At 45.7% G+C, this 19665-nt stretch overlaps 1 protein-coding gene and 1 long non-coding RNA gene across 3 annotated transcripts; one reads left to right on the top strand and one right to left on the bottom strand.

Moving 5' to 3' along the window:
* The first annotated feature begins 272 nt into the window (after nucleotides 1-272).
* Nucleotides 273-14378, top strand: VGLL1 (vestigial like family member 1). Of its 2 annotated transcripts, none has more exons than XM_079962946.1 (4): nucleotides 273-453; nucleotides 2672-2877; nucleotides 3890-4300; nucleotides 11587-14378. In XM_079962946.1, the coding sequence occupies exons 2-4, from the start codon at nucleotides 2694-2696 to the stop codon at nucleotides 11625-11627; spliced, it is 636 nt and encodes a 211-aa protein (XP_079819072.1). In that variant the 5' UTR covers nucleotides 273-453; nucleotides 2672-2693; the 3' UTR covers nucleotides 11628-14378. The 2 variants fall into 2 exon arrangements, with proteins under 2 accessions (XP_079819072.1, XP_079819071.1); XM_079962945.1 differs by having other exon boundaries at nucleotides 278-453; nucleotides 2672-2901.
* Nucleotides 14379-18645: 4267 nt separating this feature from the next.
* Nucleotides 18646-19374, bottom strand: LOC307207774. Its single transcript, XR_013834833.1, has 2 exons — nucleotides 19148-19374; nucleotides 18646-19026 (listed from the first exon to the last, which is right to left on the bottom strand). It is a non-coding gene; the product is annotated as an uncharacterized lncRNA (long non-coding RNA).
* Between the last annotated feature and the right edge of the window lie 291 nt (nucleotides 19375-19665).

The following is a 19665-nucleotide window of genomic DNA, read 5'->3' as shown; positions in this document are numbered from 1 at the left end:
TCTGCACAGTAAGGGGTGGGAGAGAGCTGCATTTTTTACCCTGGCCAGGCACACCGGACGATACCAGAGTCTATATATGCATCAGTATATGCATCAATATATGCATCAGTTCCTCAGGTTGCCTGTGTGCCTCGTTGCCAAAAGCTGCCTTGTAGAAACCCACACCAAACAACCCTTTTTATTTTCCTCATTCCTGAAACCTCCAAACCTGGTTGACTTGTCAGGGTGCATTTTGCACATTCCTGCTAGCAAGCCTGAAGGATACGCCTAGTTCAGTCATTGCTGGAAGGACAGAGAACAAGCAGTGTGATCTGACGCAGGCCTCTCTTCACCCTGGGATTGCTGCCGAATTCCAGCATCAGCGTGGAGATGGAAACTTGGAGCGCTGCAGTATGAGCTGTATGGAGGGACAGGAACTCTGCAGGGTGGCTGATAAGAAAGCAGTACATTGGGGTAAGCAAACCTGGGTAGCTGGAGAAGAAATGCCTTCCCTTAGCCTCCAAATATGTCTTGTTTTGTAAGAGGAGAGGATGGGGACAATCCCAATGCATTTAAAGGGCTCAAGTTGGGAGGACGTGAGGCCTGTCAAGAGCGAAATGGGACTTGCAATGACAAAACGTTGCAATGTTAATCTGTTCTGGGTTCCAGCAGTTCTGTTCAAAAACCTTTATGCCCTGGTTTTCCATGGGGGGGGGGGGGTAAGGAGGTGAGTTTTCCACACACACACCCTTTTTGCAAACGTTGTGGTTTCCCCCAGAGACCTGCTGAAGCATCCTCCTTGTGCGCTGGTGCTGCCATTCCTCCCTCTCTCATGACACCAGAACTCGTGGACATCCAACAAAGCTGATGTGGTGATTCAGGAAGGACAAAAAAAAGTGCTTCTTCAGGCAGTGTGGAGTTAAGAGGTCACTCCCACGGGAGGCAGGGAGAGCCACCAACTTGGATGGCTTTAAGAGAGGATTAGACTAAGTTGTGGAGGAGAAGGCTATGCTCCACCTTCACTGTTGGAGATTTTATGCTTCTGAATACCAGTTGCTAGGAATTGCAAGCAGGCTGTTTCACTCAGGTCCTGCATGCAGGCTTCTCATGGGCACCTCCATGAGACCAGGATGCTAAACTAGATGGGTCATTAGCCCATTCCAACAGGCTCTTCATATGTTCTTATTTGGTCTATCAGCCTATTACAGCTTGAACACTGGAAGGGGCAATATGCCCCTTGAATACCTCTTGCTGGTGAGTCTGAGCAGAGGAAAGCTGGTGTTGTTTGTGTGCTTTTCATGGACTGCCAGAGGCATCTGCTTTGCAACATGACGGTCCTTCAAATCATATCCTTTGCAGTTTGCAACCCTCCATACTGAATGGCACATACGAGTCACGTACTGAGAGCATGTCATTCAAATGAAACAAATACAAAGTTTAACGAAGTTCTGGTGGGCTGAAGCTAACTATAATTTCAAGCCTACATGCATAGGTGCCAACTCTCTGGGGCCCTGGGTGCCTGAGCACCCACAAAATTCCCCTTGAAGAGGCTGGGCACCAACATATTTCAGTGCCAGGGCCATGCACACTGCATGGCACCTGTGGCCCCGGGCACTCACGGTTGCAGGGCCAAGCTGGAACTCCTGACTGTATGCACAGTAATAATTAGTAAATATTAATAATAATGGGACGCGGGTGGCACTGTGGGTAAAACCTCAGTGCCTAGCACTTGCCAATCGTATGGTCGGCAGTTCGAATCCCCACGGCGGGGTGAGCTCCCGTCTTTCGGTCCCAGCTCCTGCCCACCTAGCAGTTCAAAAGCACCCCTAAGTAGAAAAATAGGTACCGCTTCATAGCAGGAAGGTAAACGGCGTTTCCGTGTGCTGCGCTGGTGCTGGCTCACCAGTTGCAGCTTCGTCACGCTGGCCACGTGACCCAGAAGTGTCTTCGGACAGCGCTGGCCCCCGGCCTCTTAAGCGAGATGAGCACGCAACCCTAGAGTCAGACACGACTGGCTCGTACGGGCAGGGGTACCTTTACCTTTATTAATAATAATAAAAATTAAAAGCACTCTTACCTACCTGGAGAGTCAAGCCCTCCACCTGCCATGGGGGAGGGGAGGGGGGCAGGTGAACCTGGAGACATCAGCTCTGCCCTGGGGTCCAGCAACCCTATATTGTATCCATCTTCTTTAACAAGAAAGGCAATTCTTTCTCTTCATCATCATAGCCAATTTCAAGCAAACAACCCCCTGCCCCACTCTGTTGAGTAATCTGCTCTTGACTGCACAGGCAGTGATAGCTCAGAACATAAATGGTGACCAATGATACAGTAAAGTTTGGTTTTAGGGTAACACAAAAAGTAAGGAAAACGAGATTAAGACCCCTCTGAGAAAATATGGAAAGCCTTTATAGACTACTGTATACAAGGGTAAAGATCACTGTCAGCTTTGTTCCCTGCCCTTGATATACTCTAAACTACTCTTCATCTCAAAACTCTTGTAAAGAAAATATAAAGCAGAAATAAATTATTGAGATTACCAGTATGTATAATTATTGAGTCATTTTCAACCTGTTGATTACCCACCCCTTGCATCTGTTTTGTTTGTTTTGCAACTTAAAAATAGTTTAATGAAGCATATTTTTTGAGCCAGAACCCACTCTTCCATCACTTTGTTTCTCTTCGTTTTTAGGCACAGACAAAAGTCCCTAGAAATGGAAGAGAGGAAGGACTCCACAAAGCTGAGCAAATGCAAGCAGCCTGTGAAAACAGAGTGGGGAGCCCAGTGTGTGGTGTTTACCTACTTCCAAGGAGACATTAACAGTGTGGTGGATGAGCACTTCTCTAGAGCATTGAGCGCATCCAAAACTCCACAGGATTTGAGCAGAAAGAACAGTGGTGAGGATGCAATTGTAAAACATGGTGAGCTTCTCCTCCACATTTTCTGGCTGCTGGTTACTTATGTAATAATGTTGACTCACTGTGGACAAGAAACTTGTACAGCCACAGCTGCACTGTGGTTCTCTCCCTCAAAGAATTCTGTGCACTGTAGTTTAGCCATCGCAGAGACACAATTTTCATCAAACTTTAACATACTACAATGCCCAGAATTCTTTGGTGGAGAGAATGTGCTTTGAATGTGCAGTGTGCACACAGCCTCCATGATAGTTTCCAGACAACCTGCTTACTAAGCAGCCATTCTGACTGCTTTGCAGGGAGGTTTTACACTGTGGTATCAAAGAAGTGCTACCGTACATTTTTCTGTGTGTTTTCCTGCCTCTTTTTGTGATGGGGGAGGGGGAACAGCAGTCCTCTTTCTCCTCCATTTCATTTATGAATCATTTTGCATGAAGCACCATGAAGTGATTGGCACTATTATAACCCAGATACAAATACATGAAACAGCCTAAAACAGCCACAGCACATACAAAAGACCAATTCAAATCCATGACAGATACAAACTCAGGAATGATTGGTAACAACTGGACTTGGTTGGGTGGCCCAGGGTGTGTGGGGTCACTGGAGATGGAGAGATTTGTTTTAGCTTTCTCTCCTTACCTTCCACTCTTGCAAAGACACTTTGAGGACTTTAGCAATGCAGGTGCTAAAACAGAAGTAGGTTTTTGGTGACCAGACTCCTGTGGTTCTTGGTATACATTGCTGGAGGGCATGATTCTGTCTTTCAATAGCTGGGCTTCCTGGAAGCCTTTGCACAGGGTAAGAAGGAAAAAGATTTCATGGTTGTGCCCACTGAGTGATGCTTTCCTAGCACATCCTTTAGTCATGAGTATCCTTATGTTTGGGGTTACGTGTGGTCTCTCTGCATTTTTGGTGGTTGTATTTATTATAAAACAATTTCAAAATGCAATAAAAATGCATTGATTACATCTTCCTCCCTTTTAATAAACAGAAAGCCACACATCTCCCCAGCAGTGGAACTTCTCGCCGCAATGGGCTAAGCCGTACCATGCACCGCCTCCTTTAAACCTATCCAGCTCCGATGATAATGCAGCTGCTGCAGCGACAAGCCCCTATCCTCCTCCTCTTCTCCAGGGCATCACACCACCAGCTACAGAGCTATGGCAGTTGCCTTCAGGGGGCAACCCAAGTTTGACTGCAGCTTCAGTGTACCCTCCCTCGATGCCCGACGTGCATATGACGCAGGGAGCTGTGTCAGATGGGAAATACGGATCCCTGCTGGGTCTCTTGCAACAGGAAAGGTGTCCTTCGTCTGTCCAGGAGCCTCTCAATTCTGGATCTGCTTGTCCTACCAGCTCTGCTAGGTTACAAAATATGAGCCAGAGTTTGACTTCTGGGGGAGGTAAGTAAATATCGGCTTACTTTGATTGTTATGGCTTTTATAAATAGAAAGGGACCAGGAGAGAAGAAGCACTTAAATGAAAAATGCTGGAAGGATATGTTACAACAGCCCATTGCTGCTGTTTAATGAATTAGAAACAAATACTGGTTGAATGATTGTGCAATATTGTGATTGTGTGATTGTGATATCATATGATATCACCACTGAATGATATGATTGTATGATAATATGGTTGGGTATTATGATAAAACATGTAAACAGGAGCATTTGTGAGGACATCTAGTGGGGGAGTTTGAGAGGGAGGCCTGGAGTGCCGCCTCACAGTGTACATAGGACCAAGAGACATGGGTGGCGAGGGAGCTGCTGCAGTGACCTGCAATACCTGTGCCATGTTTCACTTTCTGCCTGAGAATGTGCAAAACTATGCCTGCCCCAGGTGAAAGCTGGTTGCCTGGCTGGCAGAGAGGGTGCATCAAATTGAGGCCCGCTTATGCACACTTTGAGCTGTTGGTATAGATGAGGAAATTCTTGATAGAGCAAAGTGGACCGTCTTGGAACAGCAACACAGGCAGGGTGCTCCTAGGGAGGAGGAAGATTGCCCATTGCAGGAGACAAACACCTGGAGGAATGTGACACACAGAACCAGGAGTGCCAGTAGCCATGCTGCGTCACTGGAGTTGCAAAATTGATTCCATGCCCTCATCTCAAACACTGATTCTGGGCCAGAGGAGCAAGGACAGCAGTTGTAGACTTCAGAAAACACAGAGGTGGCTGTGGAAGATGCAGTGTACCAATTCCTCCAAAACAACTCCCCAGAAGAGGAAGAGAGGTGTGGTGGGAGTAGGGGACTCCCTGCTGAGGGGAACAGAGGCTGCGTGGTGGTAACAGGATGTCCTGGAAGGTTCATGATGTGACAGAGAAGTTGCCAAGCCTTATAAAACTCACTGACCACAACCCCTTCCTTTTGATTCATGTGGGTACAAATGATACTACCAGAGACAGCCTTCCATAGCAAGGGGCTTCAAGACTCTGGGTGGGAAGCAGAAGGGCCTTGGTGGTTTTTTCATCACTGCTTCCTGTTGAAGGTCATGGCCCAGGAAGAGAGAGGAAAATACTGGAAGTAAACCATTGGCTACACAAGTGGTGTCATCAGGAAGAGTTCCGCTTCTTGGACCATGGTCTCTGCTTCCTTGAGGAAGGACTTCTGGCAAGAGATGGGGTGCACCTCACAGTGGTTGGCAAGAATCTCTTTGCTGAGAGTCTCACAAACCTGATCAGAAGAGCTTTAAATTAAATTTGAGGGTGAGATAACATTACAGACAACAGGGGAACACCTGGTACTAGTGATAATACATTCACTGATGCACAGGAAGCTGAGGTGGTGCTGCAGAATCTTGGTAAAGGCTAGGAAACTACAATAAGGAAGCAGCCAGAGGGAATGACTCATGGTTTCAGATGTCTCTATACTAAAGCACAGAGTATGGGAAACAAGCAAGACATATTTGAGCCTCCCTAGAGCAGATTACCAAGCATTCAAAAAGGGGAGATATAGTAGTCAAGGGAGACTTCAACTACCCCAATATCTGTAGAACTCAAACTCTGCCAAGAATGTAAGGTCCAACAAATTCCTCAATTGCCTCGCTGACCATTTCATTTCCCAGGAGGTGGAAGAAGCAACAAGCAGATCATCTATCTTGGACCTGGTCTTCACCAACGGGAAGGAACTGATGGACAAAGTGGAAGTCCTCAGAAACTTTGGAGGAAATGACCATGTCCTCTTGGGTTTCACAGAGGCAAGGGAAAGCTGAGTGTACTTGGGTATGCACTCTGGATTTTAAGAAGGTTGATTTTGAAAAGCTTCTGGAAATACTGGGTGAGATTCCATGGTCAGAAATACTCAAAGAAAAGGGAGTCCAAAATGGATGGGAGTTTCTTAAAGATGAAATATTGAAGGGACAAAAGCAGACAATTCCTACAAAAAAGAAAAGTGGGAGGCATCTAAAGAAAGCAGTGTGGCTGCATAAGAAGCTTACAGGTGAGCTGAGATTTAAGAAGGGTACGTCTAAGAAATGGAAGAAGGGGGAAATCATGAAGAAAGAGTATACACGAGTAGCCAACAGTTACAGGGAGTTGCCTCTGTCTTCACCCAGAATGAAAGTAGTGCCCAACCTGGTGTTAACAGAATAAATGGTGCAAGAAGGGAAGTGCAGCCCAAGATAGGACAAGAGGTAGTAAGAGAACACCTGGTTACAATAAATGAATTCAAATAACCAGGGCCTGATGAGCTGCACCCAAGGGTACTCAAGGAGCTTGCGAATGTAATCTCCAAGACTTTGTCTATAATCTTTGAGAATTCTTGGAGAACAGCTGAAGTCCCTACAGACTGGAGGTGGGGAAACGTTGTCCCCATCTTCAAACAGGGGGAAAGAGAAGATCCAGGTACGGTAATTACCAACTGGTCAGCTTAACATCAATACCAGGAAAGGTCCTAGAGCAGATCATTTAACAGTTGGTGAGCACTTAGAAAAGGATGCTGTGATTACTAAGACCGGGCATTGGTTTTTCAAAAGCAAGTCCTGCCAGAGAAATCCCATTTTTTAAATTAGAATTGCAAGCTTGGTGGATCAGGGGAATGCTGTGGATGTAGTGTATCTTGATCTCAGGAAGGTTTTTGACAAAGTCCTCCAGTATATTCTTATGGAGAAGGTGGTAAAATGTGGGCTGGGTGAGGTAACAGTTAGGTGGCTTTGTAGCTGATTGCTCACTAATGGTTCCTCATCACCCTGGAAGAAAGAGACAAGTGGGGGGCTGCAGGGTTCTGTATTGGGCCCATCTTTATAAATGACTTGGTTGAAGGTATTGAAGGGATGATAATCAAATTTGCAGATTACACCAAACAGGGAGAGGTAGCCCTCCATGAGCGGTCCAGAGGGTGGCAACACGGCTTTTCCACAGTAGCTCCCCATTTGTGGAATGCTCTCCCCAGGGAAATTCAGTTGGTGCCTTCATTATACATCTTTAGGCACCTTTGGCAGAATGACATACAATGCCCTTTTAAATGTGATGGGGGAGGAGGCATTATTGGTTTGTTTTTGTTCTTCTTTTTATTATGTATTTTGTGTTTTTATATAGTAATTTTATGTTGTAAACTGCCCTAAGACCTATGGATAAAGAGAGTTATACGAATTTACTAAATAATACTAATAATAACTAATGCCTTTGAATACAAAATCAGGATTCAATATGTCCCTAACAGATTGGAGCACTGGGCCCAAACTAATAAAATGTCAGATTCTACACTTAGGCAAGAAGAATCAGATTCACAAATATAGGATGGAGGACACCCAGCTTACTACAGGTGAAACTCGAAAAATTAGAATATCATGAAAAAGTTCATTTATTTCAGTAATTCAACTTAAAAGGTGAAACTAATATATGAGACAGACTCATGACATGCAAAGCAAGATATGTCAAGCCTTTGTTATAATTGTGATGATCATGGCATACAGCTGTTGAAAACCCCAAATTAACAATCTCAGAAAATTAGAATATTAAATGAAATCAGCAAAACAAGGATTGCAAATAGAGCAATATTGGACCTCTGAGAAGTAGAAGCATGCATATGTACTCAGTACTTGGTTTGGGCCCCTTTTGCATCAATTACTGCCTCATGGCATGGCATGGCGTGGCATGGATGCTATCAGCCTGTGGCACTGCTGAGGTGTTATGGAAGACCAGGATGCTTCAATAGCAGCCTTCAGCTCTTCTGCATTGCTCGGTCTCATGTCTCTCATCTTTCTCTTGGCAATGCCCCATAGATTCTCTATGAGGTTCAGGTCAGGCAAGTTTGCTGGCCAATCAAGCACAGTAATCCCATGGGCACTGAACCAGGTTTTGGTATTTTGGCAGTGTGGGCAGGTGCCAAGACCTGCTGGAAAATGAAGTCAGTGTCCCCATAAAGCTCGTTTGTGGAAGGAAGCATGAAGTGCTCCAAAATCTCCTGGTAGACAGCTGCGTTGACCCTGGACTTAATGAAGCACAGTGGACCAACACCAGCTGATGACATGGCTACCCAAATCAACACAAACTGTGGAAACTTCACAATGGACTTCAAGCATCTGGCATTGTGTGCCTCCCCATTCTTCCTCCAGACTCTGGGTCCTTGGTTTCCAAATGAGATGCAAAAGTTGTTCTCATCAGAAAAGAGGACTTGGGACCACTGAGCAACAGACCAGTTCTTTTTTTTCTTTAGCCCAGGCAAGATGCTTCTGATGTTGTTTCTTGTTCAGGAGCGGCTTGACAAGAAGAATACGACATTTGAAGCCCATCTGCAGGATCCGTCTGTGTGTGGTGGCTCTTGATGCACTAACTCCAGCCTCAGTCCACTCCTTGTGAAAGTCTGAATGGTCTTTTCCTGACAATCCTCTCCAGGCTGCGGTCATCCCTGCTGCTTGTGCACCTTTTTCTTCCACACTTTCCCCTTTCGCATAACTTTCCATTAATGTGCTTCAATACAGCACTTTGGGAACATCCAACTTCTTCTGCAATTACCTCTCCTTATGGAGAGTCTCAATGATGGCTTTCTGCACAACTGTCAGGTCAGCAGCCTTCCCCATGATTGTGCTTCCTACTGAACCAGACTGAGAGACCATTTAAAGGCTCAGGAACCCATTGCAGGTGTTATGGATTGAATAGCTACTGCACCTTTACACAATATTCTAATTTTCTGAGATTGTTAATTTGCGGTTTTCATCAGCTATACGCCATGATCATCACAATTATAACAAATAAAGGCTTGACATATCTCGCTTTGCATATCATGGGTCTATCTCATGTATTAGTTTCACCTTTTAAGTTGAATTACTGAAATAAATGAACTTTTCCATGATATTCTAATTTTTCGAGTTTCACCTGTACACGTGAAAAGGATCTAGGGGTCTTGGTCAGGGGTCAGCAAACCTTTCAGCAGGGGGCCGGTCCACTGTCCCTCAGACCTTGTGGGGGGCCAGGCTATTTTTTTTGGGGGGGGGAATGAATGAATTCCTATGCCCCACAAATAAGCCAGAGATGCATTTTAAATAAAAGCACACATTCTACTCATGTAAAAGCTCACTGATTCTTGGACCATCTGTGGGCCAGATTTCGTAGGCGATTGGGCCAGATTTGGCTCCCGGGCCTTAGTTTGCCTACCCATGGTCTTAGTGGACCACAAGCTTAATCTGAGTCAACAGTGTGATGCAGCAGCAAAAACAGCTAATGCTATTCTAGACTGCATCAACACAAGTATAGTGTCCAGATCAAGGGAAGTAAAAGTACCATTTTATTCTGCCTTGGTCAAACCACATCTGGAATACTTGGTCTAATTTTGGGCACCACAATTTAAGAAGGAGATTGAAAAGCTGGAACATGTGCAGAAGAGGTGACCAAGACGATCAAGGGTCTAGAAGCCAAACCTGAGGAGGAACGGTTGAATGAGCTGGGTATGTTTAGCCTGGAAAAGAGGAGACTGAGAAGAGATATGACAGCCATCTTCAAATATCTGGAGGGCTGTTACATGGAGGAGGGAGCAAGCTTGTTTTCTCCTGCTTTGGAGGGTAGGACTCAAACCAATGGCTTCAAGTTACAAGAAATGAGATTCTGACTAAACATGAGGAAGAACTTTCTGACGGTAAGAGCTGTTGACAGTGGAATGGACTCTTTCTGTGGTCTTGGATTCTCCTTCCTTGGAGGTTTTTAAGCAGAGGTTGGCTGGCCATCTGTCGTGGAGGCTTTAACTGAGAATCCTGCATGGCAGGAGGTTGAACTTGATGACCCTCAGGGTCCCTTCCAACTCCACAATTCTATGATTCTATGGTTTATTCTATGGTGCTTAGGGTTTATTAGACTATATAGTGTAAAACTCGAAAATGTGTTTTGGTTGCATTTTCAGAGTGACAGCGCTAGTCACAACTCGCTTGAGCTGTCTTGGGGCTCTTCTTACAACCATGATGGATGGTGTCCTAAGTTGCTCCATGCACCTGTTTTGTCATTGGTGTCTTTTGAGACGTGTTGATTATGGAGCTATTTTTCAGAACAACCTGCCTGTTGCGCAGGACATTTATTAGGGTCTGTTTATAGTAACTGAAACCGCAGTTGCCTTGAAAAAATTGCCTCCACCGTGGCCTCTTCTCTAGCTCACCCTCATCTCCCAGGCAGTGATGGAGAGCCCATGCAATGGTTAACTGGCACACCATCCTCTGGTCCCTAAGCTTATTGGCTGGCTTTGGGTCAGTCATGCTTTCTCTCAGCCTACCCTACCTCACAAAGTTGTTGTGAGAATTAAATAGGGGTGTGTGTGTGTGTGAGTGAGAGAGAGGGGGGTATAGAATTAGGGTTTGGCCTTCCAGATGTTCCTGAACTACAACTCCCATGAGCCCCAGCATGGTCAGGGGTGATGGGAGTTATAGTTCATCTGGCAGGCCCAAGTTTCCCCATGCCTGGGTTAAATGAATAGATTTAAAATATTTTTATGGTCCAACAATGTGCCTTCCACACAGTTAATAAGTGTAAGGATTTATTATTTTTAATCCAAGAGCTTATAGCAACAGGCAAAAACCATCTTAGAATAGCATTAAATGTTTTCTCTTTTGCTCTGGGGCAGGCGTAGTGAACCTGGTGAAACGGCAACATTGGCTGGTGTGAATTGTACTTCAGCAGCATCTGGAGGGCCAAAAGCTTTCCTACACGTAATTGAACTGATTAGCTTATTGAACAGCATGGGCCTAATTATTATTACTTAATTAATTTTTTTAATCATCAAAACTTTATCAGACAAGAAGCACATTAACAACAAATGTGACATACACAACAAAACCCAACTGTGAACTTAGTTCTCACACTGTACTGTAAGTTGCTACAGAGAGAGAAAAAACTGGAGCAACCAGAGGACACAAATAATTATCTTTACAGTGGTAGCTGGGGTTACAGACACTTCTGGTTACAGACTCCACTAACCCAGAAATAGTGCTTCAGGTTAAGAACTTTGCTTCAGGATGAGAACAGAAATCGTGCTCCAGCGGCACGGTGGCAGCAGGAGGCCCCATTAGCTAAAGTGCTGCTTCAGGTTAAGAACAGTTTCAGGTTAAGAACGGACCTCCAGAACAAATTAACTTCTTAACCCGAGGTACCACTGTAGTCATAAGTAAATGAAATGCAGAGGTTCCGTCAGCCCTCCCTTGTCTTCTGCCCCTAATATCCTCCTCTTTAAGATTAACTATTTCCCCACTAATCTCCTCCCTATTTTCCAGGTATCCTTGAAAATGACAGAAGAAGAGATCTCTACTTTTAGAAAATGGACACATTTGTTTATTGTTTCTGGCACAGAGAAATCTCCTGTGTGGACATTTTCCAAACAACAACAACCAGCCACTGGGATGAAGAGGAGCACATCAGTGACCCCACCTCCAACCTCCGTTTGCAGACCTTCCGGTGCTCCTTTGAAAATATATATACTGGGTGTGGGGAATCTTCAGCTTTCCAGATGTTGCCGGACTACAGCTCCTATCATCAGTGGCCTTTGTCCAGGCTTGCTGGGCTGATGGGAGTTGTAGGTCAGCAACACCTGGAGAGCCAAAGATTCCCTCCCCCACAACACCTGGTCTATATACAAGAACATGCTACCACGTACATCATGTTTTTTAATTTCCCTTTTGCTTGCCTTTTCAACAACCCTAATGCAGCATGCTTGGCACATGGGGACTCTTTCCATCTGGAAAACCCCCCAGATCCTACTTTTCACACCAGCTGAAGCCTGCCATCAACTTCCAGAGTGTTTGCTGGCCATCAAAAGAGAAGAGCAGCAGCAGCTGTGGTGGAGGTGCATGGCTGCAGGCGTAAGAACTCTATGGGGTGTGATAAGAAAGCCAGACCTTAGAGATCATTGTGTCAGTCTAGATTCTCCAATATCTGATATGTGTTAATGGATGTGAAAATTATTTGTTTTCCTGAAGAAACAAAATAAAAAAAAAAATCCTTCCAGTAGCACCTTAGAGACCAACTAAGTTTGTTATTGGTATGAGCTTTCGTGTGCGAAAGTTCATACCAATAACAAACTTAGTTGGTCTCTGAGGTGCTGCTGGAAGGAATTTTTTTATTTTGTTTTGACTACAGCAGACCAACACGACTACCTACTTGTTTTCCTGAAGAACATTCTCAGTTCACCCTGCTATAGATCCCTCAGCTCCTACTCTTCCCTAAAGGAGGAAAATTTAATAGAAAAAGATTATGTGACTGGAAGAAGTAAAAGGAGGGGGAAACACAGCAGTTTTCTTGTTAAATGCAAAGCAATGCATCTGCAGGCCCTTATAGAAAGGCAGAACTTGCACACTGATGTAACACTGCCTAATTTACACAAGAATCTGGGTTTTCTTGCTTTCGGAACCAAGCGTTGTTTTTGCAACAGAAATCACAACTGCCTGTTTCCATCTCTGCTTTACTAGGAGGGAGGGAGAGAGAGTGAGTAATCATTTTCTTTTTCCACTTTAAAAACCAGCACGAGCAGAAAATGCTATTTCTGCAGGTCTCCCTTGAGGGTGGAAAAAGTCAATAGTGTGTTCTCTGGGACACTGAGGTGTTGTCATACTTGCTGATACTTTCATTCCCCTGGCTTTGTATATTTCTCTCTTACTCTGGAAGACTTGGCAAAACATTAGATTGTATTGAGTTGCCACCATCTGGTGCTGCAGATATATATATCTGGCTTCTGTTCCTCCCCAAAATTAAAATATGGCACTTCTTGTACTGTCAGCTCCCATCTGAGATAAACCGGCAGTCACCAAGTTCTGAGTTGCTTAAAGTCTGGACGAACTGCAGCATCTAAATCAAAAGAGAATCTATGCATTGATTTATGAGCATCCTTCCCTCCGAAGCAAGTTATACTGCATCAGCAGTAGCTAACCTCAAGGGCAGAGCTAGAGGTGTGTGGCCGGGTTGGTTACACTGGGCATGGAGCTTCTGGGATGCAGCAGAAGGCCCACAACTATGAAGTTCAATGGAAGGCAAGAGGCAGGTGTGTGTGTGTCATTGCAAGGGCACCACTGAGATTTGAGGTGCCAAGGTTTACTACTGCCAGCCTCTTCAGCAAGTGTGCCAAAGAGCCAAGTCTAAAGAATGAATCAGATCCAGCACCAGATCAACCCCTACCCAAAGCAGGAAAATACTGGGCTGACCTGACCCAACTTGGATCTGGGCCCTGATTTGATTGGGGGGGGTTAATTAAACCCCTAATTAAATATGAAGGGACGCAGGTGGCGCTGTGGGTTAAAGCCTCAGCGCCTAGGACTTGCCGATCGAAAGGTCGGTGGTTCGAATCCCTGCGGCGGGGTGCGCTCCCGCTGCTCGGTCCCAGCGCCTGCCAACCTAGCAGTTTGAAAGCACCTCCGGGTGCAAGTAGATAAATAGGGACCGCTTACCAGCGGGAAGGTAAACAGCGTTTCCGTGGACGGCTCTGGCTCGCCAGAGCAGCGATGTCACGCTGGCCATGTGACCCGGAAATGTCTCCGGACAGCGCTGGCCCCTGGCCTCTTAAGTGAGATGGGCGCACAACCCCAGAGTCTGTCAAGACTGGCCTGTACGGGCAGGGGTACCTTTACCTTTACCTTTAATTAAATATGTGGTCAGGAACAGATGGGAGAAGGAGACACTGCATTTAATGTTGTGGGTGTCGCTTCTGTGGTGTGTTCCCTGCAAGGAATCACTGATGAAGTAGACCCAGCAGAGGCTACCAGCCTCTTCTCCTCCCCCAGCCTCATCACCTTGCCTTTCAACAGCCTCAGATCACTCTGGGTGGGTCCTGAGCAATCGAGGGCTGTCTCAACCAAAGTCAGGTGACCCTGTTTAGGATCTGATGCACAATCCTACTGAGCAGGAAGTGTGCCTGGATTATTGGAAATCTGGTAGCTCTCTCCCCACCCTCATTTTGTGACAAGTCTCTTACATTGTAGATTGACTAAGCAAGCACTTGTTTTCTTTAAATCTGTGTACAGTGCTTATTATGCATGCACTTGCTTAAATAAAATGCACCATTATGTTTATGAATATATATGTGTACCCACCAACTTGCTTCATGCATTAGGCAGAGGGTTTTTTGGGCCAAGTAAAACATGGTCCACAATAAGGGAGATTGTTCTTCATGGCATCAGCGGGGCAGTTAGGTAATCTTAGGGAAGCTTCCTCCAACCTGGGGCCCTCCAGATGTTGCAGGACTTCAGCTCCCACCAGCCCCAGCCAGCATGGCCAAGGATGATGGAATCTGTAGCCCAGCTACTTGCTTCCCCAGCCGTGACTTACAGGGATGCTTTTGAAGAAAAAGAAGTTCCTCAAAACTGGATTAACAAACTATAGTTTGAAATATCTCAAAATGCAGCAATAAATCCCTCACAGTTTAACACAAATTCAGAGCACTTGTAAAAAGATGGAAAAAAAATTGCAACTTATGTTTGTGGGATCAATAACAACAATAATATTTATATGCCACCCCTCTGACTAGGTTGCCCCAGCCACTGCGGCCGTTCCCGGGAGGGCATTCCACAGGGCAGGTGCCACCACCGAGAAGGCCCTCTGCCTGGTTCCCTGTAACCTCACTTCTCATAGTGAGGGAACCGCCAGAAGGCCCCTCGGAGCTCGACCTCAGTGTGCGGGCTGAACGACGGGGGTGGAGACGCTCCTTCAGATATACAGGGCCAAGGCTGAATAAAGTCTGTGGGTGTTTTCAACACAGTCCTAATTTCTTGAGTTATCACTAGAGCACCAACAGGGGGAGCCCCTGAGATGCACATCCCTAGGCGCTCCCCGAGGGATTACCGCTCGGGAGTGCGCGTTAGGCCCTAGCCTCCATAGGTTTCGGATGAGGCGACACCCCCCGGAGTCCTTTAACGAACTACCCTTCAAGATTTGGGGGAGGTGATGGCGCTCCTCCCCCCAACTCATTTGCATAATAATACCCCTGCCAATGCCTAACCGCCAAAACCAAAGGTATTGTGACGTTTTCTACGAGGTAGGCAAAAAAACCAAGTGGCTTCCAAAATACAGCCAATTACCCAAATGGAAAAACTCCTACCAGGCCCCTTGCAGCGACCAGCTGAAGCCCATAGCAAAGTCCAAATGCAAACCTAGAGGGTGGGTGGGTGGGAAACCGCAGCTGCTGAAAGAAAGGAAAAGGGGCGAGCACAGGCTGCCCCGACCTTAAATGCCCCCAACTAAGCCCACCCCCGGCGCCAGCTAATTGGCTGGCGCAGGGGATGATGAATATTAATGACTCCCGGGAATCCCCAAGTCCCATGGGGAATAGTGTCAGGACTGCAGGTTGCTAGTAATGGAAGAGCCTTGCATATCTAAACCTATGTAACCCATCATCCCGTTCTCTCAGTGACTAACCAGATACCCTAATGGGAAGGACCTGAGTGCAAAAGCAATTCTCCACCCGACTTCCAGCAAATAGTATTCAGAAGCTTCTTGCCTCCAGCAGCAGCAGCTGTTGCCCATCAGAACCTGTTAGCTGGGAGATGTTGCCTACTTTATTTTTTTTTTTAAATAATTTTTTATTCATTTTTCAAACAGATAACAAAAACAATACAAAACAATATAATTTCCAACCCATCGTTTCATACCCCTCTTTCTTTTGACTTCCCCATACCTCCCCATCCCTGCATCCTTGTTTAGATGTTGCCTACTTTATTGTGTTTATTTTGGGATGTGCTTAGTAGATGTTTTGCCTATTTGTTTTGGGGTGGGTCTCAGTATTCCCACTTTTCTTCAGTGAAATGGGTGTTCTGTGGCAACCATGACAGTTTCTTACATGTCCAAATGTGCACCTAAACCCACAAAAGTTGCGGACTCCTGGCTTACCTGTGTTTGCACCATAGCTGCCAACCTGAAGCCCGCACACAGGATGCAAGAGCTCCCGCTGTTATTCCCCACAGCCACAGAAGTTTTCTTCATTCTGAGGGAATTGAACAGGCCTCTGCAGGCTCAATGACTGGGCTGGCAGGTGGCTTTGAACTTTATGGCTATGCTCAAATGGCTTGTCTTGCTTAGACTGACTCTCTGGGGGAAAGTAGGATTGTGAAGAGGCACATCAGACAAGGACAAGTGTCTAGTAATCCTCTTTCAAGAAGCTACTAGAGGCAACTTAAAGGCAATGAAAGAAGTCACCAGACATGAACAAAGACAGGTGCCCATAAAAAAAAGTTGTGGTCACATGATGTCTGGTTTATAGCGCCTGCTCCAAAAACTCACCCGAAAGTTACTCATCACTCAGAAAACTAGCATGGTAGTTACTTGATGCTGATTTTTCTGATGATGTAGGATTTGATCCAACTAAGTTTTACTCAAGAGTTAGGGATAAAGGAAGAAATTCAATTCAGCTTACATTTAAAGGTGAGCCTACCTATTTGCAGTCTCTGAAACAATACATGAAACAGAATTTTGCCCATTGTGAAACTGAGAGAAATAGGCAGGACATGAATTGAAATTAATGGATGTAAACCCTGTCCTTACTTTCCAGTGCATCTGCTTTGAGTAAAAAGTAGCAGGATAGAACCCACAGATGGTTAATAAGATGATCTTTGAATTTATAATTTTACTGGCAAACTTTGCTGGTTTAGCTTTGGATCCTCAAAAGCAGGCATAGGCAAACTCCAGCCCCCCAGATGTTTTGAGACTACAATTCCCATCATCCCTGACCACTGGTCCTGTTAGCTAGGGATGATTGGAATTGTAGTTCCAAAACATCTGGAGGCCAGAGTTTGCCAATGCCTGCTCAAAAGCAAGTGCCTAGACAGGGCACCATCTTGCCCAAATTCAGCACTTTACATGTTTACCCAGAAGCAGTGTTAGAAACTAAGATATGAAAAATAGGAGCTACATGGCACCTTAAACCTAGGTTATGGGTGCAACAATGGAATGTCTAGGTGTGCTTTTTTATAACAAGAATACAAAGCTGAAAATGAATAAACTGCAGCTAAAATATTACGTTCATTTTTCACATGGTCTCTAGTCCTTCCCCTGCCTACCCCCCTAATATTCTTAAGAGGGTCTCTTCTCCTGTCTTCAGAGAGTTGCTGGAAGTGGGGAGGCAGAAAAAAGGTCCTCCTTTCATTCCACTCTGCAGTTTTAATCTGAAATCTTAGGCGCAGTACTGTGCCCAGAGCTCAGAAACTGCTCCTGCTAATGAAATTGCCTGTTGCAAAATGCACCTAGAACAATGGGAGTTTCGAACACTGCTCAGAAGCAAGTACCACTGTGCTCAATGAGACTTGCTCCCAGAGACATATGCAGCCCTATAATGGGAAAGTTAAGTATTTGCTTAAATCTCTCTCTCTGTCTCTCCCACACACATACACCAGAATTAAAATAAATCTTATTTTGGTTGCATCATGCCAGTTGTCACTAGGAAAACTCTAAGCAGGACCTGCCACATTCCTGCCCCACACACTTGTGATTGCTGGAGAAAAGCAATACCTTTCCTTCTCCTGAATTAGTTTATGCATGTACTACTTTAAACAACGTGGGACGTGGGTGGCACTGTGGGTTAAACTACAGAGTCTAGGGCTTGCCAATCAGAAGGTTGGTGGTTTAAACCCCTGTGACGGGGTGAGCTCCCATTGCTCAGTCCCTGCTCCTGCCAACCTAGCAGTTTGAAAGCACATCAAAGTGCAAGTAGATAAATAGGTACCGCTCCGGCGGGAAGGTAAGCGGCGTTTCCGCGTGCTGCTCTGGTTCACCAGAAGCGGCTTAGTCATGCTGGCCACATGACCTGGAAGCTGTACGCCGGCTCCCTTGGCCAGTAAAGCGAGATGAGCGGCGCAACCCCGGAGTCAGCCACAACTGGACCAAATGGTCAGGGGTCCCTTTACCTTTACCTTACTTTAAACCACACGAGGGCACTATTTGTCTTGCAAGCTAGCCAGCACTTGCTTGTGGTCTTCACTTTGTCTAAGACTCTAAGTTAATTCCCTAAAAGTGGAGCCATTACTTATTTGTTGTCCTCTTCCAGCTTGTTGAGATAGGATTTCTGCTATTTCTTTCTTACCTCTTCTTATCTTGTAAATAGTCCATTCTGTGAATAAAGCCTTTGAACTCCAGAAACTGTAAGTGATCTTTTCAATCCAATTCACCCAAGATGCAAGGTCTGTTAATGTTGATGCCCAGGCATTCAGAGGCATACTGCCTCCAGCAGTGAAGGAGGAAGACAGCCTTCATGGCTGTAGCCACCGATAACCTTATCCTTATGAATTTGTCCAAATATATGAACCTAAGGATTCAAAGGACTGTATGAAATTAAGAATCAGGAGCCAACTTCAGGCATCTGATGATGTGGATGTTATTAGGATGCTGCAATAATTGTGAGCCCTGCAATCCAAGGCTCCCAGTACTTTCACTTCGTGGATCAGTCCCTCATGAATTTGGTCAAACTCTTAACATTTCACATAATGTAAAGATTATGGGGGATCTAGTCCCCAACTCAAGCTCACAATATCACCCCCCCCTCAGCAAGAAGTATCTGACCCAGCTGTGGGATCTGTAAAATATTTGTCTCATAGAGAAATAACGAAAAAGTGAGTAAGGCATCTAGAAGCATTTGATTTCATACATCAAAGCTACACTCTCCCAAGGCAGCACGTGCTGACACCTTTCTCGCATCTTCTCCAGCCCTCTTCCTTCATTCTGGGCGCATGTTCCAGTCAAATCTGCATTTCAAAAACAGTTTTCAAACACAACAAGTTATCAGAGTAATTCTAAACGCATTAAACAGGGTGATTTATATAAAAAAACCCTTCGCCGTATTTCCTGGCAAATAATGCTCCTTACATCCAAGTCTTCGTTGTGCGGCTAGAGGTCTTTTCCTTTTACCGATCTGGAATTGTCTGCTGTCACTGGACAGCCTCGAGCTCTAGTATTATGAAAAGTGGAATGTGTGTGGGGGGGGGGTTGGGGGGTTGGTGCTTCCCTCTATTTGCTCCACCCGATGTAGAAGACCCTTCCTGTTTCCGCTCGCAAAGGTGGCGAAGCGAAAGTAAAAAGGAGGCGTGGTTCGGACCACTGGAGCAGCCTCTCCCTCCTGGAAGGGAGTTTCCATCCCTTCATTGTCCCGCCGCTGCTTTTGACTGAGCCAGAGGAAACGTATAAAACCTGCCGCGCCAAAGCCGCTTTGTTTGGCGATCCGCCTAGGAGCTTGGTGAGGAGCCGCTGCGGAACAGCCGTGCCGAAAGCGCGCAGGACTCCCGCTCTTCCTTACAGGGAAAGATAGTCTAGAAGAGTCTAGACTTCCTGCTATATTGGAAAGGCGCGGGGAGAGGGGCGCGGGAGGCAGAGCTCTCTCCGCGCAA

This window comes from Podarcis cretensis (assembly GCF_951804945.1).
Source record: "Podarcis cretensis genome assembly, chromosome: Z".
Lineage (NCBI taxonomy): Eukaryota > Metazoa > Chordata > Lepidosauria > Squamata > Lacertidae > Podarcis > Podarcis cretensis.
The sequence above is the reverse complement of the archived record's forward strand: the minus strand, read 5'-3'. Positions and strand labels throughout refer to the sequence as shown.